The sequence below is a fragment of the Onychomys torridus genome, chromosome X (assembly GCF_903995425.1).
Source record: "Onychomys torridus chromosome X, mOncTor1.1, whole genome shotgun sequence".
NCBI lineage: Eukaryota > Metazoa > Chordata > Mammalia > Rodentia > Cricetidae > Onychomys > Onychomys torridus.
Window position 1 is genome coordinate 31,574,711 of NC_050466.1, and position 22,712 is coordinate 31,597,422.

General features: G+C 41.3%; 1 protein-coding gene across 4 annotated transcripts in view; it reads right to left on the minus strand.

Annotated features, from left to right (window-relative positions):
• Nucleotides 1-264: 264 nt before the first annotated feature.
• Hs6st2 (heparan sulfate 6-O-sulfotransferase 2) overlaps nucleotides 265-22,712 on the minus strand; it is a 279,069-nt gene continuing 256,621 nt past the window's right edge. For all 4 annotated transcript variants that reach the window (XM_036175229.1, XM_036175228.1, XM_036175230.1 and 1 more), the window contains one exon: nucleotides 265-3,380. In XM_036175229.1, coding sequence (XP_036031122.1) covers nucleotides 2,489-3,380 — 892 coding nt within the window. In that variant the 3' untranslated portion in view covers nucleotides 265-2,488. The remainder of the gene's footprint in view (nucleotides 3,381-22,712) is intronic.

The window sequence follows — 22,712 nt, forward strand, 5'->3', positions numbered from 1 at the left end:
TAACCTTTAAATTAAAACATGGGTATATTCCATTTGCATGGCAAACCTTGTATTTCACGGACAATCTTGTTTTACTCAAATCATGGCCTCCAAGGAGGAAACATCCCAAATTAAGGCTATTTCAGCATGAAGGATTAGAATGGACCATCTAGTTTTCATACTTTGCTGTTAAGTGTAAAGAAAAGCACTGTCTTAGAAAAGATTCCAGTTCTGGTTTGTTTATGATGTCACACTGTCTAAACCTTGAAATCATGAAATTGCTCAAAGCTTGCAATTGAAACTTTATTTCACATCTATTGTTAAATTACACAAAATCAGTGAACGGTTTGTAAAGCTACACCACTGAACAGATGTTTACAGTTTGAAATTGTGGGATTTACATGATGATGACAAAAATGTATATTTATAACATTCTCTATATACAGTAATCAGTAGAGACAGAGAAAATGCACTTAATCTCTGCAAACCATGCACACCACAGCAATAACACATATTTTTTTCTGTAATGAGCTTTTCCACTGGCTCAGACTTTGTCCTGCTTTCCAACATTGTCACATTAAAGAGCAAACATTTTCAATTAAAACTAAAGAAACTGAAATACCATAGTGATCTACAGAATATTTTAAGAACACAATGTCCACCAAATAGGTTTATTCTAAAACACTTTAAGATGTGCTTTTAAAAATTCCTTCCAGTTTTTTTAAGGTATCATAATTCTCAACACTGCAATACCACAAAACAAAAGCTGTAAATATTGTTACAGAGCTCAGAATCACGAAAATCCCTTTAGACTCAGATACTCAACTTCTTGTCCAACTTGTGGCCATATTATTACAGATGAAATCAGGTCATGCACTTGGGCAGACTGTGCTAGATATGACTTTATGATCATACTTTTGAGCATGTCCCTCTTGAAAACAAACGACACTTCTAGTCACCGTGTTTGATTGAAAGCCAAGGGATTAATGTAAGTTCTTATAGGAGTGTAGCAACAACCATGAAGTGGAAACTGCCAAGTAGAATGATGTTTAACAACACAGTGGTGCATAATTCTTCCTTTGTTCAATTTGCAAATGATACCATCAATGTACAATTACACAGACTTACACTACCAAACTATTTTCAACTTGTATGTCCATGAAACTTAGCTTCAGTGCAGAACATTCTTCACTTTTGATCTTTCATCAATAAAAGAACTGGTAAAAGTGTTAACACCAAGTATCACGAGGCAGCTTTTGGTATTACTTGAGTACCTCTGGCTATCTCAATGCTTAGTACCATTGTCTTTGAGAAAATGTTTTGCTCTTGTTATTGTGTACAAATCTTTCAACACAAAAGAAGAACCATGGGCCAGAAATAGGCAGCCAAACTGGAAACATTACAATAAACAAAATAATGAACAGTTCACATTCAGGTTCAATTCAATCTGATCAAGAAGAATAAGTTCAGCAATATTTAGAGACACATTATCCTGTTTGAGAGTTTCTTCTTAAGGACCTTACTACATGAACATTGACAAGACAATTCTATAGAAAGTCCTGACTTTAATCCAGGATTAAATACCACAAGAGATTCGTTAACACACCATTTAGATTATGAAGAAAAATTCTATACATGGATTCATTTGGAATGAGCACAACTCGGAAAAGCCTTAAAGTGAATGAGAAGCAGCGCCAAAAAGATTGAAACTGTTGAAATTACAGTGCCCTGAAACCATCTGGAAACTGGATCTTTCCACTGGTATTCCGTTTGGAAAAAATGCTTTGTTAATATGAGATATACCCTGTTTAAAACCTTTTAATCAGCAGAAGGTAGAAAAATTTTAAATTTTAAACATCTGTTAAATTACAAGACATGAATCCTGATCTATTTGAAAAGCCATATTTTTACATAAACCCACCTACATTTAAGTGAGAAATTGTTTACTTTCCACAGTTTGGCAAAATTTATCATCAGTTGTTTTTCTGTTTAAATAGACTCCTTGTTAAAACAAGAAGGAAATGAAAGGTTTTGAGTGTCTTTTAGTCTGTTCATGTTTTTACTTAGGCTTCCCTCTGGCAGGCGGGTGGCAGGGTGGGGAATTGCTTTCAAGACTGGGTTTTAACAGAGTATCCGGAATCATTTAAAAATCTGTTTCTTAGCCAAGAGTTTAAATGGCCACATTTCGTGTTTTCTTTGTGTCCCCATACCTAATTTAAGAACTTCTTAAAATATCTAAACTGCAATTTCTGGTGTGTCTGGTTTGGCTCTTGGATTGCAGAAATAGTTCATCCCAAAAAAGACAATTTAATTACACACTGAGATCTGTTTTAGCCACACACAGTGTAACATTGAATCAAAAGGCAACTGTAAAGGCAACACCAACACTTTTTTTGAACTTCCAAAATGAAGGAAGCAGGATGTGTTTGGACATTTCCATCTTGTAAGATACATGCCATCTTTTTGGTGGTGCTTTGGGAAGCAGTGTGCACAAACCTTTCGGAGCCAGTTAGCGCCATGTCTCTACGCTGCCTATGTAGTCATTGGTGCCATTGCTGGTGCTGCTATCACTTTGCTCCTGGCCTGAGCCCTGCTTCTGACTTCCCCGGTTCTCCTTCTGTACCAAATTGGGATTGGAACTCTGAGTCAGATTCTGACTCAGATTCTGAGTCAGGTTCTGATTTAGGTTGGGATTTGGATTCTGACTCAGATTCTGACCTGGACTCTGGTTCTGGCCCTGACTCTGACTCTGACTCTGGAAATGGGTCTGAAGGAACCTTCCCTTCAGAAATTTGCGTTGCTCCTGACGCTTCCGCCTGGCATCCTGATGCTCCTTCTGCCTCATGAACTGATACCTTTGCAGAAATAGGTCTTTCGCATAGCTGTACAACTCCATATCCAGAAAATTCAGTCCCTCAATACGCTTTTGGGTTTCCTCATTGATCTCTACACTAGAGGCCCTAGTGGTATTGTATTGGGTAAACGGCGAAATAAAGTTCATGTTGAAGGTCTTCTCAAACAGGTACTGGGTCTTGCGCTGAAACTCAGTGAGGCCAAAGAATGCCATGTGCTTCAGATTGGACTTGGCACTTTCCAGAAGGACCTTGTTTCTTTGCTTTTCTGGCATGACAGAGAGGTTGTAGCAGCCCACTAGAGTCAAGTCAGAGAGCATGCGCACTTGGCGGTTGTTGGCCAGATTGAAGGGGCAGTCCATGAACTCTTTGAGAGGGCAGCCAGACCAATCGTCACCTGTGTAGCAGCTGGGCAGTTCTTCAGAGGTTGGGGGCCTCCCATCACAGACATGCAGGGATGCTTTCCATGTCGCCCCTCTCTGGACATGTCTCCATTCGCTCAAGTACCGGGACACTGGGTCTCGGAGGATGGTGATATAGTGGAAGTTCCTATGGACAAAGTATAAAGATCAATAGTCAGAAGCGTGGCTGACATAAGTGTAGTCAGGAAGCTGTGTGGCCTAAGTGATGTTCATGATCACTAAGGAATGCAAGAGAAGAATGACAGAGATTTAGTGTCATTTGTACTGTGAACTGTGTTGCGGTCCCCTCTTTATACCCAGCTAGCCTGACCAGATAGCTAATTCATTTATCCAGTTTCCTGACACTGTATGTACAGCAGGCATAGAAAAAGTTAGACTCCGATAGCATCCTTGTCGTGTTTTGCCCTCCTTTGTTCTCTTCCCAATGATGCTATTGGTCCAGTATACAACCATTTTATTTTATACTCTAAACCCCTAAAACTTCATTAAACCAATCACAAAATGGAGACTCAATTGAAGCAAATGACTTATGGAAGTGAAATGGAGTTGACAAGGGAGCTAAATTTTAATGTTTCTTGTGAATGAAACACAAGCATTTTTCTAATAACCTGGTCGAATACGGGAGTGTTATAAAAGAAGAAAACCACATCAAAACTATTTGACATGATACTCTCCATTCTTGCTATTGCCAGAATATCATGGCTCATCCGCTAGAGAAATGGAATGTAGAGACAGGCAGAGCATCCCGGGGCTTCCAGAAATAAACACAGTGGTTAGTCACTGACTAAAGTAGGCATGTAGCTGCCAATGGCATATATGCAAGCATCTACCTTTGCTTACACAGCACCATTCCCAGGACAGGAAAGTTATCTCTGTCAGTTCCAAAATATCCTTTTTCTTTATTCACTGGATCGACAAACAAATATAACAGCTGTGAAAGCATTGCTGGATGCCTATCTTTCCTTTGGAGTTGCAAACAGATAAAGTTCTCTGCAAAAAAAGTAGACTAGTAGACATTTAAACTCACTGGCTGACACTCAAATACTTACATAGTACATATACACTCATGGCCCACAAACCCAGAGATACACCAAAGTCTATGTGGTTAAGCATAATCAAAGAGAGAAATTCCTTCACAATTGTGCTTTTTTGTGAGACATGAATAGTAATTCACATACAGTAGGTGAGGAGCAAGGTTATTGGAAAGGTATATTTGTGGCAGGAAAACAGCAATAAATACTGAGTATTCATATTTCTTAAAGGAAACTCAGGAAATAGCTTGCAACTTTTCTCACTTTGTCATTCCCATCTGAAGGAGCTGTGAATGTTCTCTGAGAGGGAATCAGAGAGGACCTTCTCAACTACCTGGCCTATTCAGCGTTCAACCAGGAAAGGTTTCTCTCAACTCAGACTCAGGGCCTTTTGGCATCTCAGGGGTTCCCAGGTTCTAGCATTTGTGTCTCTGTCATGTGGCATATGTGGTGCTTCATCTGTCTGGCACAATCCTTCTTTGACTAGAAGATGATACTCGCCCTTCAAGTCCAGTTCAAGTACCATCTGTCCATAGAAGACCTATGCTGACATTCCTTCTTGCTCTGTTACAATAGCACTTCCTTGTCATACCGAATTAAAATTACTCATTTGTAGCTCCACTGCAACTGTTTTCTAGAACACAGACTCTGTCTTGTTTCTATAACTGTTGTACCACCCATTCCAGCTTTGCACTATAGTGTTTGTGCCTGGTCCCAAACAGAATCCTAGCAGTGCTTCAACTGCTTATGTAAGGAGCCATTCCAAGTAAGAGGAAGGACAGGGCTGGGGACATGCCTCATCACAGCAAACCTCTTGCTCATATCACACATGCCTTACAAACATTACAGGAAAGTGTTCTGTGTTTTAAAGAAAAATTACCTTATACATTTTCATGGGATAAACAATCACCAGGCACAGAATCTGGGAGTAGGAATGAAGAGTGGGCTGAGTATCTTCATTCATCTCTCTGAACCTTTTCTAGGACCCAACTGTGCTGATACCACTAAAATGTGTCTCTGAAAAGACCCATTACTGAAGAGTATCAGTTTTCTGTTTCTCAGCATCCTTTAGGAGTTCACATAACCACTGTATCTATGGACTGTCTCCTCCAATGGCTAGTTTTTCTTTTCATTCATTCCTTTGTTCATTCACAACATATTCATGGAGCATTTATGCAAACCATGAGGCAAGATTTTAGTGGCAATTAGCCTGATTGTTAGAAAGAAAAAGAAATTTATTTAATCCAGTGACACATTTGAATTAACCTTTCTTTCCCTCTTTTATTTTTTAATTAAGCAATTTTCTATTCACTTTACAAACCAACCACAGATTTCCCCCTCTTCCCTCTTTTGGATTAACCTTTTAAGCAGTTTTTGCAGGCATGCATTGTAATGGGGACTCTTGGGCAGGGAGTGAGTGAGGTGGGGGTAGTTAGCCCTCATAATGAAGTCACCTTCATGCATAGCTGACAGCCCTCCTGCCCTAATTTGTTCTGCTGGTTTAAGTCTACAGTAACATCTTCTGGCAAATCTTAGAGTGCATCACAGTGCAAGTTTGTGCCTTTCCTTCCCTCAAACTGATCCTTTCAGACCAGATAGAGTCGACTACTAAGATTAGAGTCTGAATCCTTGTTTTATAAGCACCACTCACACATGAAAAGACCAAAGAGGAAACAAAGAGTGACTGAGACAGAGAGTACTCTAAATGTCCCTCGAATTATGCATGAGATAATCCAATATACCTCTGAACCAAATGTCACCTGTATGAAATGATGACGTGGACAATGGGAGCAGTCTCAGTTTCCATACTGTAGTATTATCAGCACTACACACACACACACACACACACACACACCCTGCAACTCCTTTGATATATAGCAACACATATTCAGGCAGCAAAAAACTGGAGATTATGTTGATAGCTTCATTCTTCCCGGGAAAATAGTCTCAGGGACCTAGATGGGCTCAATTGGGAGCACCCGATGCTGCTGAAAATAATATTCAATGGTGAAAAGAGGATGTGCTGATGGACTGGTCTTCAGTGCTCATTGAACTCTGGAGTTACCTTGTGTACTGGAGGTGGGAAAACAAACATAATACACTGGGGTTTGGGAAGAAGGTCAGTTGGGAAAGTGCTTGCCTTGCAAACATGAAGACCAGAGTTCAATCCCTGGAATCCACATAAAAAGCCAGGTGTACAGTGTGTGTTCTGGAATTCCAGAATTGTGGAGGCAGAAACAGGTGGAGACATGGAAGTCAGTGGCCAGCCAGATTAGCTCAGTCAATGAGCTCTGGGTTTGGTGAGAGACCCTGTCTCAAAAGTAAGGTGGATAGTCACTATCACAATGACCCTTTTGGAGGCCATGTCAAACCACTGACACAGCAAACAAAATTGTTCTACTTTTTTATTTACCTGTGTGGAAACAGAGGCAATTTTCAGGAGGAGGTTCTATCCTTCTACCACGTGGGCTCTAGGAATCAAACTCAGATTATTAGACTTGGCAGTAAGTGCCTTTACCTGACCTATCTTGCTGGCCCTGCAATAGAAGGTGGACCAACGTTGGGCTGTCTTGTGCCATTAGAGGCACCATGGGCATACTGAAAAATCAGAGACATCCTGTTAACCCAGGAAACTGATAAGGAATTTTGAAAGCCAGTCTACTCATCCTGGATGGATGTAGGTTGCTTGTGACTTTGTTCAATTTCATCCTTTTAAAGGAACTCTAAGCCTGTCAAAAATACATCTGGATTCTGGTTATTTCCCCCAGTACCTTCAGCACACTTTCTTCTTCCTGACCATGTCTGTATCCAGGCACTGATTAAAATAGAGCAAGATACTGCAGGTCCGTAGCATTTGCTAGGAACCTCACTTCAGATTGATATAAACCCAACTGGTACTGTGAAACAGACTGGTTTAATTTTCAAAGAGCAAGCTCATCCCCAGGAAAATCATACATAGTTGGTTTCACTCAGCAATAATTGGACAGTATTGACTTGCAACCCAACGTGTCACTTAATTAAAATGAACAGGTTTCACATTGTGAAATTGGAGTCACGACTCTCCATCAGTTTCCCGGGTTAATGGAATGACTGATTGTTCAGTGCATATGTATGCCCATGGTGCCTCTGGTGGCACAGGGCAGCCCAAGGCGAGCCACCTTCTATTGTAGAACAGCTGCTCTCCAGGTGGCCTTGGATTAACCCAACCTTCACTTGTTTCTTGCCTGTAGTTTTTGAGATTATTGAAGAATGTGCTTGGAATTTGATATTCTGAGATAGGAAGGAACAGCCTGAAACAGCTCCAGCCTTGCTCCTGTCTTTCCTATGGAACACAGCATCTGGAATTAGGAAGGAACTGCCAAGATTTGGTATTTCAAACATTTGTAAGTGACACACATTGTTTTTAAGATAAAATTTGGGATTCTTTTGTTATGGTCTACATGCAGTATGAATACTTTTTTTTTTTTTTTTTTTTTTTGAGGCACGGTCTCACTAGATAGTTAAGCTAGTCTGGAGCTCACTAGATAGTTCAGACTAGCCTGAAACTCTTGATCCTCCTGCCTCAGCCTCCTCAGTAGCCAGATTACAAGCATGCACTACCGCCACTCTTGGCTCTGGCGTGAACATTTGAACTCCATGCACCCTGAGTAGCTTTCTTAGGCCTTGGAAGACTAGCTCACAATGGATCCTGGCTGCTTTTGATCTTTGCTGTCATTCTATAATGAACAAATTTACTTCACTTAACTTGTGTGTGAGTATGTTCTGTCTTGCTAGGCTCAACATATTGTGAGCCTGCTTCACGTATACAGTGTCCTATCACTCATAAAAAATCATGGAGAAAATAAGATACAAGGAAAAAGCTGTGTAAGCAAGAAACCCAGGGGTAATCGCTGACTCTTCTGTCTCAGGAATTATTTATACCTAAACAATCCCCCCATGTTCTGCTGATCCTGAATCTTAGTAGGACTCTCAAATCTAACCTTTGTGTTGTTACCCATGTGTCAGGCCCTCATCACTTCTCTATTAGATAATTGCTACAGCAGTGTCTCAAGCTACTTCTCTGCACTCATTCCTATTCTACTTCCACAGCCTCAGAAGAAATACATCTGACCTGTCATTCCACAGGAAGTTCTCTCAATAATGCATTCTCAAAAATATTATAAAAACTCAGGTGTTCTGTATTAGACAGAGCCATGTGGAGTCCAGCTTATATTCTGTCCAGTCTGATCTCTAATGAGCATACCCTTTACTGCCCTAACTTGGGGATATTGACAATTGACAAAATTGATGTTTGGTTGGTACAACTGGAAAGAGCAGTTAGTATTGGTTTTCAATGGCTTGAATCTAGAATATCACTAAGCATTCTACAAGGCCAAGCACCCTACAACAAAAAAATCATTCATTGTCCAAACAGCAACGGTTGAGAAATTTTGTCCTATTTGTCATACTCCAAGGATATAAAAAACTTTCCATTGTTCAAGTTTATCCCAGTCAATGACTCTACAAAGCCCTTGCCTACGTATATAGTGTACCTACTCTTTCAAACAGCATCTATTTGTCCTTCATAAATCACCTAGAAAACAGCACTCTATTCATAGGTTTTCTCCTCCATGAAGCCTTTCTGGACAAAATAAGCTCCCCGCCCACCACTACCCTGGTTGCCCTGGGATATAGTGATTGGGACAATCACTACAGTACACTGTGATTGTCTAGTGATTTTTCTGCCTCCCCCTTTGAACTCTGAGCACTAACCGAGTAGAGAACGTGTATTGTTTATCAATATAAGTTCTTCTGGGCCCAGCATAATGTTTGACATGAAGTAAGTGATTAATGAAAGAGTATTGAATGAAGCAGCTAAAGCAGCCAGCAAGAAAATGTGCATTTTATTCTTTGAGAATGAAAAGCCACTAGATGTCACTATTTAGTAATAGATACACCACTTTGTACTGGTTATGGGGCATTTTAAGGAGATCTGGTTATATTCAGCTGCTGTACCTGACTTCTCTCTCAGTAGGCCACTTTAAAAGGATGCTGGGAAGATCAAGGACATTACAGAGTAAGTGAGTAAAGGACAAGAAGCATGCTTTTCTCCTTGTTTTACTATTGACTTACTCGGCAATAAGAACCTGAGTTGAAAGTCACAGAGGCTCAGCTTTGTCAGAACAAGAAGAAACAGTTGCAGCAGCAAACCATCTGATTCAAACCCTCCACTCTAGAAGCAGGAGGAGCCAAGGCCCTGAGGGATATAAGACCTTACCCAGAAGCCCCTGGGAACCAACCTAACCAGGAACACAGGATAGCACATTCAGGCAACCTTTAAAGAGCTCACTAACCCCAATTAAGCAGACAGGTCTGACTGTTGAGAAGGGGCACTTCCTCATCTAAAGCCCATAGCTAGCAGTGCTTTGTGCCTGTCCTTTCTGCATTAAGAAGTGGAGACGCTGAGAGGAACAGCAGGACCCAAGGTCATTTCTCAAGATAAAACAAGGGCATTCACACTTGCATCTTCTGATTCTGGAAAAGTTTTTTGTTTGGTTTGGTTTGGTTTGTGTCCTCATTCCAGCTCTGGGACCAAACCCCAGGTCTTCCAGCTTTGAGAAGAAATTAAAGGAGTGGTTCCAGATGTGAGGACCTAGCATCAGCACCACCATCCTCCAGGAGCTTCTTGAGTCATCCACTATTCTAAACCTTGGGCCTCAGGGCTCTGGAACCTGTGATTTAGAGAGCTCTCTTAGGCGGTCTGCTGCATCCTTACACATTGGAGCTGGAGAATCTCTGGCCTAGAGGTGTGGTGTCAGTGATCAGAAGTTTTTCCAACCAAGTGAAGCCCTAATGGAAAGAAAGCCCAAACACCTGCTGGCACTGATCGGAAAATTTCTGGGGATGCTCATTTCTGTCAGGGACCATCCAGGGACCCGCTCCCTGAACGAAGTTCTGAGGAACAAGTGTAAATGTTGACTTTCCTTTGAGTCCACTGGTTCACAAAAGGCCATCGCAAGATTTTTCTATACAATTCATAGAGGAAATAAATATCAAAGCCATTTTTTTAAGTGGAAGAAGGCCGGCAAACTCATAGCAGTTAAGGTCATAGGAGTGATCAATAAAAAATTAATTTAAGAAAGGAAACAGTTTCTTAACCCAAATCAATAGGAGCAAATTTTTTATTATACCTATAGTTTACTTCTGAATTTTTGCCCTGAAAGTTCAATCTTTAAACACCTTACCTTAATTTTGGAGTAATAGTGATACTATTGAAGGTTATAGAAAACAAGAATTGTAGTGGTGGTCCTCAGTAAACTCAGCAGACAGTAGGGGGTATACATGTGACTGATCATTAATGCTGAAAGACTGGTCTCTATCCTCAGCTATAAAGGTCTGAAGCAAATGTTATGATCCTCTCTTTGCATGTAAATAACACAGTCCAAGCAAGGAGGATGACTTCCCATTCAAAAAACATAAATATGTGAGCCTCGGCTAAATAAAAGTACAGTAAATTGAATTAAAAGCAAGCACATCTCTGATGGGACCAGATCCCTTCAGGCCTGCAGTTGCTGTCTGAATTGATTTCCTTGTGTGGCTCATATATTGGCAGTCCCCAAAGAGGAGTTCCATAAACTCTGTGATCAGCAGTGGAAACAGCCTCATTAAAGAAGAGTGGGGCTTCGCAAGGGGACTACTTTGAAGCGGGTGGACGCTCATTCAGATGTTCTGGTTTTGGTACATTTGCCACAACAATCTTGTGGCTTAGTAGTCAAGCTTTATCTAGTGAAAAGAGTGAGCCATCACATTTGCAGATAGTGAGCTACACAGGGCATTGATACCCATGATTTCGTTTCATTGTCTTCTCAACACTGGAAGTCCCAAATGATGTGGACACTGAACCTCTACTTTCCCCTTTCAAGCTGATTCTCTGGGCTGTCGTTTGGCTTGGTTCACTCAGCAAGCCAAGTGGGACAGGACCAATTATTAGGGGCCCACAGAGCTATAGGATAACCAAAACTCACTATGATCACTCAAGGGATCCTTAGCAGGGGGTATCAGTTCCAAGCAGAGCATCTACTGAACAGAAAACCAACCTGGAACAGGCTGAAAGTCTTCTTCCCACCAAACAAGTTACAATTTTTTTTAATATATCAAAGAAGGAACTCATATATTTTGATGGTCCAAGATTATTAAAATGCAGCCTAGGTGTGCCGTGATATCTAAGTTGGTATAGGATACTCTAGGACACTTAGACAACAATAAATATTCTTTTTCTTTAAATATTTGTTTATTTTATGTATGAGTGCTTTGTTTTCATCCATATCAGAAGAGGAAATCAGATCCCATTACAGATGGTGAGTTCAGTTCCCAGCAACCATGTGGTGGCTCACAACACATATTCCTAATGACAGGTGTCTCAAGACATTCTTTAAGTAACAAATGTATGTATTCAGCTCTTCATGGAGAGGTTTTCGCTCTTCTTCACACCTCAACAAAGAGACTAGTTCTCTGGGCATAAAGTAACATTTTAACAAAGTTATCTCCCCACTCTGGTTAACTAGCTGTGGGCCTAGTGTGTGTGATATGGAGAATCCTAAGCGCACAGATGGCCTTCACTAAAACAGAAGCCTGGTTTTGGTGATATCTTTTATGGGACAGACAAATGATTCAATTTTTTTCCTCTATGGAAAAGAAAGACTTCTAATATGTCTGAATTCAAATTCAAGATGGAGTTCTTTATATAATCAGTTATGGGGGTATTAACTTAAAAAGTCATTCCCCTCTTTCCCAAAGCCCCATAGATTTCAAAGTACATAAATACAAAGGGGTTTGCAAACAGTGGGAAAACTGAGTTTGTTTAACAAGATGTAAAATTCCAAGCTTTATGACCTGTGGCCACCAATCTTTACCCAGAATCCACTCAGTTGCTTGGCATCATGAAGAGCTTTGCAGCTTATACCACTTCCCCACCACCTTTATTCTTGCACTCTAAAATTATGTTATGAGTTTTGGTTCATTAATACTCCAAGTGTTTTGGAGGAGGGAGGGAACTTTTAGAGAAAACCCTCTTCAGTGTGTACATGAGGTAGATGGGGGGGGATTGCAGGAGGCATGAAGGGATATAATTTCTCTAAGTCACATGCGACTAGTTTGCCATTGATTAACAAATTCAGACTACCTAATTCCCCTCCCAGGACCTCTTTCTTGCTCACATGGTATTTCTTGGGGTTCTGAGTCTTTCTATTCTTTCTATGTGACATTCTATGCCAATCTGCCATGCTCTGAGGGTGGGCATCTGAAGCCAGCGATAGGGGTTGGCTCTCTTCCTTCCTCCAACCCCAACATGAGTAGGTGGGGCTAAGGAAAGGAGCTCTTACACCCTATGGCATCAGAAGCTTCTAAACAACCTCTCTGTGATTACTCTAGTTTGTGTCTCACTCATCAGATGATGTTTCCTATAACCCCTTGAGCTGGAAACCCAATGGTTCTGCCCTGCCTTTTGATTGGCCTGTAAAACCACTATAAACCATGATATGCTTCAGGTTCCAACTAGGAAATAATAAAACTAATACCTAAGTGACATCTAATTTGGTAACCTACAAATCTAAGGAAGGACTAGAGTGTCCTTTGACTTTTAAAGCTGGGGGAAGGTTTTAAAAGATAATACTCAAACAGTGTTTGTTACTATTACTGTTTTTGGTGTTGCTATATGGATAAGGATATCCAACAAAAAGATTCAAGTCAACCACCCTTCAAAACGGCACAGCCAGATACTGACTGTCTGGTAGCTCTCTATAAGCCCTGAGCCCAAACTCTTGTGCATAGCTTCAGTCGTCATAGGCCAGAAACAAAATCAGCCTTGTGGGGGAGGTAACATCTGAAATAGGGGGCAGTTGGCTTTGACAAAGGGTACTAAACGATTGGGGCTAACCCTGTAGTTTTGTGGTTTCCCTATGAAGCCTTAGGAATGGGATCCGAGCATTTCAGAGCTACAGAGTCTTGGAGTTGGGGCATTCTAGCTCAAGCTTTCCATTCCACAGATACAGAAACTGATAAGTCTGTTATCTTGCTATCTCCAGATCCTGAGAAATGCAGAGGCATATGGACTCTTTTAGGGACTGCCACAATGACAAAGAATCAAGTCACAGCCCTTTAACATGGTAAGTGGTCAATAAATATTATTTAGGGCAATTTTAAGGGCTGGCCTCATTCATCCACCCAGGGTCTGCTGTACACACACTGTCAGCCAGGCAGGCACCCCCTCAAGTGTTCTTTTTGCAGAAATCATTAGAGGAAACCTAGTCAGGAAAAATGCCTGCTCTCAGCATTATGCTATTTTCCAGAACAGCACAGAGGGGAAGTTTCTCTTAAATGAAGGCTGCCCTTCTTATGCCCTGGGTTGATTTTAATGAGCTCCAATATTGTTTTAAGGTACTTCGAAAAATGAAGTGCAAAGCTTGGCTTTGGTGGGGAGATGCAGACCTTCTTAACCATTTCACCTGGAAAGAATTGGAACCATTCAGAGTCTCAGGGGCTAGAGAGGTCATGAATTTCATAGGCTTATCCCCCTGGAGAGAGTTTTCTTTAGTTATTCCAGCTGCCAAAGCCATACATTCTGAACAACATGGCAGCACCACATGTGTGTGGAAATCAGCATTAGTATAGTAACAAGCACTTCCTTGTGTCTTCATACTGATAATAGAAAAAAAATAAAACTCGTTAATCTGCCATATAACTTTTTCCCGAAGAATCCAACACAAGCTAGAATGAGTACAGGAGTGTGGAGGGACTGGACATGGACGCTCCTGCTTTGGCAGAAGTTGTAATCTTTAAAGTTAGTGCAAGAAGCCTGGAAGAAGGCTATGTGTTTTGTACATCAGAGATCTATCTTTCATGTGTAGACAAAAGAGCTTGGACAGCTCTGTTTCCCTTTTAAGGTAAAAAGGGGACCTCCTTCATAACCAGTGGTGCAGTATTGGGAAGCCAAAGGATGAGTGCCCTCACCATCATGTCTCGTTCCCTTCCACCACCCACCCACCCACAATATGCTCCTATAGGTAGCAATTCAAAACCACACTGGAATGTCTGGAATCTGAGAGAAAGACATTTTTCTTCAAGTCCAAAACATTTTAGATTGAGTAAATTTATAGTGCATGAAATCCAATGCCAATGTATACTGTAAAATGTAAGACATGGTTTCTTTTTGTTTTGTGAATATGTAAACATGCCACAATTTTTGACAGAGTTTAAAAAAATTGGCATGCTATAAACACCATCTTGTGAAAAACAGAGCCTCAGTTTGTGGAAAAGGAGAGGGGCCATGCTATTTGTCATGCTGGGGAGCAGTTCTCAGAGAGAACTGGCTGGAATGTTCCACATTGCCAGTCTATGTGCACTTAGCTATGGTTGCTTTGTAGATAGTGAACGCTGTGTCTTATATGTAGAACTGACCACCTGATTAAAGACAGAGGCCATCACAGATGTAGATGACCAATCTGTATTTTGCTCAGAGCCTTGACAGGCCTCTTAAAGGTCACCTGGTTCAAACACTTGAGCAATGAGACACCAAGACTTAGAGATGAAGGATAAGGACTTGCCCAAAGTTACACATTCTTCTTATAGCATAGCTACATTCCAAAGCCAAGTCTTCACCTCCTTTCTCAGTATTTAAATTTTTAAAAAATTAAAATAATTTATTATTATTATTATTAATTATTATTATTATTATTATTATTATTATTCAGATATTATGACCAGGTGACTGGCAAACAGAAATGGAATTTATGCAAAGATAGCTCCTCTAATGGGTGGAAGTTTACTTCTTTTCACTGCATGATCTCAAAGCTGTAAAAGAGGTCTCACAGTCAGTGATCACTTGGAGAGAGATGTCTGATCCTGAGTTCCAAACTTAAGACAAATACTAGAAGAGAAAGCATCCTGGGTTTTTTTTTCATTCAATGCTGACACTGAACATGTGCCAATGGGAAGCTGCATTCATTCATATGTGTTCCACTTACAAGGCAGGGCTGCCCTTCCTCACTTGGTCTTTCTTACTAGACGTGAGGTTCATCCTCAGAGATGGTGACTGAACGTAAATTGAAGGCCACAGATTCTGGATGATATCCTCCTACCTGTATTGGTAGTACACAAAGGTTGACAGCAGAAAATCTACAGCTATTAGTCCCTAGAGGAGAGAGAGAGGGTGGCGGAGGGATGGTGGAAGAACAATGAGGCCCAGTGGTCTGGGTAATAAAAATTGGGTATTTCTTTGATCATTCTCTCTTTACAAAGAATACAAGACAGGTATTAATACAAGCTGAGGAAACTAAGCTTCCAAATAAGTAGGCAATTTGCCCAAGGAGATGCAGCTAGCCAGCACTGGGTCCAGGACTAGAAGGCTGTGGTGTTTTTCACTGTTCTTTTGCATAGTAAACACTAATGTCAGAAGAATTATTTTCTCCCATTTTGTCTCAGCAACCACAGACTTGTTCCTTAAGAGCCTCAAGAGCCAAACAATTTGGCACATTTCCCATCTCTCAGAAGAGGGTCAGACATCTTACAAGATGTCATACTTGAGGGACAGTTGATGAACTACCTACCATGAAACTTGGTGATTGTCCAGGTTATTCCTTTTAGCTTTCTCCTACCTGCTCTATGTCAGTTCCTTATTCTACCCATCAGAACAAATGTGCTCTTCTGGTCCCAATGCTGGCCTTTCCCCAGCAGCAGAAAATGTGACAGTCCTAAGCCTACCTGAATGGGTGGCCAAATCTGGTACTTTCTTAGGTCTCTCTACTGAGGCCTGAAATACTCGAACCTTAGCTGCTGTTTCTTCTTGTCTTGTACTGTCAGAAAGTCTAGCTGCTCAGACAGCTGACATTCTCCATCTCTTGTCCCAGATCTCCAGATCTTCATTTTAGTAAGCCTTTTCTTCTTTCTTTTTCTTTCTTTCTTTTTTTTTCTTTTTTCTTTTTTTTTTTTTTTTTGCTTAAATTTCTCAGGTCTGGTAGTAAAGGCATTAACAATACATTTAACCAAGATATCACCTATTTAACAGCACCAAAAAATTTTTGTAAGAAGGACACATCCCTAAAGGGCAATGCCATGCCCTCTTCATTTAATGAGGGAAGTTCTGGCAGCATTAGGCAGAGTATCATGACAGAGGTCCTGGTGGAGTGACAGCCTGCAGGTTGCTGGCTACTATGGACAAGAGAAAGGCTCTTTCCATAGTTATCATTAAGAGGCTTTTTTCTTTCTGCTAAAAGAAAGCAAAGGAATTTGAAATGAGGCCATTTGGTGACAGTTTGATCAAACTTTCCCCCCACCTTTTCAGAATCATGAATCAGTCATGAACACAGTAAGTTAAAGCAAGATTTGATTTCCCTAGGGCTATTTTTGAAGTTCCGTTGTTCCCCTTTCCCACGTCCTTCCATTTAACATTCATGAGTCAAGGTGTGGGGAGAACACACCGACCTTCACCTGGAAAGAATGTACTGACAGTTGATATATGGGCAGGTATGATATGCAAAGGCTGTCGTTGCTGCAGTTCAGCATACCAAGTTCTGTTCAGGTGACGGGGGCCTTAGCGCTGAGATACTTCACTAGAAACCTTGGTATTTCTTGGTGCATGTTCAAGGATTAAAGCGATATTGCCCCAATACCTTTCTAAAGGCATCATAGGCTCTTTTTTCTTTTGTCCTAAAAGAGATCTTTTAACAGAGTACATTTGCTTTCACTCTCATTAGATCCTCATGGCATGCCTGTAAAATAGACAGGTCTAGCCCATTCCACAAAACACAGAAATTAGTGCTCAGAAAGGTGAAAGGTCACATACCTAGTAAGTGATCAAGTTGCATATGTCTTAAACCCATGTCTAGACATCCAGACTCATTTTGTTATCCGGTGCCACTTTGCTTATTTTTAGAATGAAAGGAATTTTGTGTGATGGAGTATGGAGCTTTCCGCAACTCTTAACAGCACAAGAAACCAAAGCCAGCCTTGTGGGGTAGTGTGATTTGAAGAGTGCTGGGGAACAGAGTCCCTCCATCTCATAGTAGCCAGAAGTCCATAACAGAGGATGTGTGCCTTTTGTTTAAGTATTTGCCAGGTGTGTGTGTGGTGTGTGTGTGTGTGTGTGTGTGTGTGTGTGTGTGTGTGTGTGAGAGAGAGAGAGAGAGAGAGAGAGAGAGAGAGAGAGAGAGAGAGAGAGAGAGAGAGAGAGAGAGAATGATAGGGAATAAGCTATTTATTTGTTTGTTTGCTTATTTATTTAGTTAGTTAGATCTTTTTACAGACAAGGTTCTCTGTGTAGCCCTGGCTATCCTGGAACTAGCTCTGTAGATCAGGCTGTCCTGGAACTCACAGAGATCCTCCCTGCCTCTCTCCCTCGTACTGGGATTAAAGGCGTGCACCACCACTACCTGGCAGTCATAAGCTATTAAGATTTATCATTTACATAGAGGAACAGGAACTCCAAGCTAGCCTCCTGTGAACGTACAATCAGATCCCACATAGAGAGGAGATGGTTTGGGGTAGAGAAGGAAGTGTACAAGGCATGCATATTACTAAGCATGAGGGTTAGAGGAAAGAAAAGGGAGAAATGAAGGAATACAAAGGACCCCACAGGAATTATACTGGGGCTGAGAACCTGTCAGAAATCTCTGTTTTAAAATACATGTGATATGTAGAAGGGAGATATAGGGACCAGAAAGAATGGGAAAGAAGAAACAGGGATAAATAAGAGCTATGTTCAGTGATAAATTTTGTGTACTAAAAAGTAATAATAAATCACATTTATATGAAATTAGAGCTACAAAGGGTAAAGCCCAAGGCTTTACAGAGGAAATGAGCAGACTGGGTTTTGGCAGAATAATATCGATAACTAAGTTCCTGGTTTGGTCTTGTCTTCTATCTCAGCACTACTCCCCAGCCTATGGACCACACACACACACTAACTAAGCAAACTGACCTCCTGCTGCCTCACAGCAGATGGCCACCCATGGCTTTGCTCCATGCTGTTTTCCCCAGGCACAACATGGTCTGTTTTCTTTCTCTTTCCAAATAGCTTATAGGAAATCCACAGGGGATGAGTTTGAGAAACATCTAGGGTTGCCCAAATCCACACACGGTCAAGTCCCTTACATAAACTGATGTGTGAAGTATATCCACACCATGCACATCCTTCCATATAGATGAATCATCTCTAGATTACTTATAATGTCCAAATGCATGCAAGCACTATGCAAATGCTGTGTTAATAATTCTTACACTCGACTGTTTAGGGATTAATTACATGCAAAAATGTCTGCAGGTGTTCAGGACAGTCACAATGATTTTTCAAATAATTTTCCTTTAGATTTGGTGAAACCACAGAAATGGACCCCATGAACACAGAGAATCAACTATACTGTTGTCTTAAGGTTCCTTTCCTCCTGCTATTCACAGCTGAAGCTACCGTGTATTCGTATGAATCTCCAGAAATGCCTCTTTGGACATCCTTCAGAGCAGTAGTTCTCAACCTGTAGTTGTGACCCCTTTGGGGGTCGCTCATCATATATTTACATTATGACTCATAACAGCAGCAAGAGTACAGCTACGATGTAACAACAGAATACTTTTATGGTTGGGGGCCATCACAACATGAGGAACTGTATTAGGAAGGTTCAGAACCACTGCTCTGGAAGATGCTGCTCATTTAACCCTGTAATTCATGTCTGAGTCTTTTCTTCCCTCCAAGGTCATGGACATTTTACAAAGAGAGCAGGTTCTCTTTCTGTCCTATTTTTCTTCTATGGACCTTGTGGGCTCCAAATCATGCCGAAAACCCAACCACTGACAAATGCTTAGTATTTGCGACTCTGGAGTCAGACTGCTCTGGAGGCAAGTTCTAGAGTATATTATATAATGCCTCTAATGTGTGTCTCTCCTCTTCTGAAAGCATCTACTGCACAGAACTATGATTCTTCAGTGGGCTAGCAAAGGGCAAGACACCTAGCACAGATTCCCCAGCCTCTCACTAGTGTATCACTTTGCTCTTAATGAAATGTGCTGTCCTATCAGGCTCCTTTTAGCCATAAACAAACAGAGCTGTTATCTCGAAGCAAAAGGATTCATATTAGTATGCCTTTGGGTGAGAATTTGTTAAATGACCTGACTTCCACTATATTTACAGTGATATTTGTTCCTCAAACTCTAAGGAAAGACAGGAACTGGTTTCAACTTGAATTTGGTACTTTTGTGGCCCACACACTGAATGCCACCAAAGGCTCTACTCCCTGAACAGCAGTTTGTGGAGATGGAATAGCGGCAGTTTTTCATTTTCCAGAGTCCACTCACCCTTCCAAGAATCTCAATGCCTCATTGATTCATAATACAGTGCATAAAGATTTCATTTTTCCTGCCCACAGTGATACATTATGGAGGCAATCTGTTTTGCCACTGAAAAGTTTGCTTAGTAGAAAAATTTGGAGTTTTGACATTCAGGAAATTACAGTCATCTGTAAAACACGATTGATATGCCAAGGCTAACATTTTCATTGCACTCTTGGAGCCAGAATAACTATGATAAAATATGTGTTACCCCACACACATTTCAGGATCTTTTAAGGAAACATTAGTTAGCACTGGGAACCTGCCTCCCTGGGCTCGAGGATTACAATGGCAATACCAGACAGCTGCTCCCTTCTCACCAGCGTATCTGCATGTCCAAACCAAGACTCAGGTGCTATGACAAGGCAATGACTTGACCCATGTTCCATCTTGGTCCTAGGCTGAGCACTGGAGCTGTTCGTTATGATGCTGCCAAGTTAAAACCATGAAAGGGAATCAAGAGAATTAAATTTGAGGATTCTACACACCCCCATTTTGGAATGGCTAACCAATTGCAAAAAGTATGGGGTCTAGGTTAGGTAGAAGTGGAAGCTGAAGCCTTACAAAAGGGTATCTGCCTATGACCCCAACTTGTGCTCATACTTTAAAAGGTTAGGCTAGCCTTGAACTCTTGGTGATTCTCCTGCCTCAGCCTCCTGAGAGCAGGATTACAGATTGTACGCTACCATGCCCTGTCCTTTTCTTTGCCTCATTACAGGTGCAATTTTCTAAATGATACCAGAAGCCTGCTGCTCTGGAGCTATTTGTTTAGCATTTGGTTTCAAAGTGATAAATGCTGTGGACACGGTAGAGGGGTTGGATGTGATATGCCCTTTGGGTGATGTTATGAGCAGTTTTCCTTGGTCCTCATCCATTGGGTCTCATTGGAAGTACACATGCAAATTTATGGTTCCAAAGCAGATAACAGGCATTATTCTCTTGGCATTTGGAAACTGCTTAAAGTTGATCCCAATATAGCCTCTCCAGCACTGGGAAATGCATAGCACACAAACTGTATGAATAGGTCTGACTCAATCAAGGAGTCCTTAAAGGCATTAAAGAAGTCTTAATGCATCCATACTCAATTGTCCAAATGCTCAGTCATCTTTGACTATATTAGACACAATTCTAGGGGATTAAAATGTGTTCATTCAATTATCACAACAAACCTACAGGGTAGGGACTAGTACTGCCATCCCCCTTTTAACAACAAAGAAACTGAGGTTTAGAGGGATTGAACAACTTAAAAGTCACACAGCTTTTTAGTAAGAGGTAGAGCAAGGGTTCAAAGCTCCTACAGGGTGGTGACACACATCATGTTCATGATCTATATTGCCTTTCATATGGAAAAAAATTAAAGCCCTCTCTTGGGGACCAGGAAGATGGCTCCATTAGTAAATTACTTGCTGTGCAAAAGCATGAGGGCTCAAGTTGAATCCCTAGCCCCCCCATAAAATGCTAGGCATATGGTAAACCCAGGGTAGGAGAGGGAGAAACAGGCAGATCTCTGCGCTTGCTGGCCAGACAGACTAGCCTAATCAGTGAGCACCAGATTTCAGTGAAAGACTGTCTCTAAAGTCAAGGTTCACAGCTCCAGAGGAATGATATCCAAGGTCATTCTCTGGCATCAACATGTGCATGCATCTGCACACACACACACACACACACACACACACACACACACACACACACAAAGGTGGGTGCATGCACGTACATGCATTCACATTGACCAAAAAAAAAAAAAAAAAAAAAAAAAAAACCACTCTGCTGGGCTTTATTGTCCCCGAGAAGGTCCCTTTTCCATGCTAAGCCTCTTACAGGAACAAAGATGACAGAGGGGAGGGAAAGAGGCTGGAGGAGCGAGAAAGGGGGTTGAGAGGAAAAGCACATAGGTTCTCTTCTTCATCACAGTAACATCCAAACTGCTCAAGTTGGCTTGGTTCTCCACTTCCTGGAACATGTTCTGGGTAACACTGCATGTTTCTGACCTGACCACAGGGCTCTAGAGAGGTGACCTGACTCTCTGCAGTCTTGGAGACAAGTCAGAACCTATGTCCCTAGTTTTGACTTATGTTATTTTGTTTTATCTATAACTAAGCTACATACTCTTTACAGGTCAGGAGTCAATACTTAAACAGGACATTATTGCCCTAAAATCTCTCCCTGACCACTACAGGAAATCCTTAGAACAGGTAACTGACACATAAAGCACAGGACGGGAACAAGGACACTGCCTGGAGAACACAGATGCTGGGGAAGGGGTTCACAGGAACACCAATTGAGCTAGTCTCCCAAATAAACCCTGCACTTAACCATCCCCCAGAGCTAAAGGGAGAGGGCCCCAATAACATTGCTTTTCATAAATCATTCTTCTCCATTTATATGATATACCTAGAGGCAACTCTCAGAGTTGGTTCTGAAATACTCCTAGGCATGAGTAAGAATGTTTTTGGAAGTCACCTCAAATCTTTCTTAGAAGTAGGCGGGAAATAAAAAATAAATGTACAGGCAAAAATAGAAAGGCGTTCCTCCTTTTTATCTTGACGATGTCTTACACATTGATTTAGACGGTTTTATTACTCTGTGAGTCACACATTTGGTGAACAGCACATTTCGAAATTTAGACTCCATAAAAAGACCTAACTGATTGCTGTAAACTGCTCTCAACTGGGTCCACTTGTCTTCAGTCCTCAGAATCCCAGGAAAGCAAGGCCCTTGGCAGCCTCTGCAAATATCAGTCAGCAGGCAGCCCCAACACACTCTCCCAGCAGAACCTGCACTGTTATTTCCAGCCCAGCCCCCTCCAGAAAGTTCTTCAGCTCCATCGATTCAATCCCTTACCCACTTAGCAATTTTCTTCATTTCTGTCCCCAGACAGGGTTTCTCGCACTCCCCATATTGTTCTGTTTCTTCTATCATGGAGTGATCGATGGCCCAATAGGCATTTACATTTTCAGAGCAATTGCATTTACATAAGATAGTGCTTATCTCAAGCTTCAAAGAGGCACAACTATAACAGACATATACTAGGGAGGCACCTATTCATCACCCACATTTACAGTGTCTTGAACAGGATA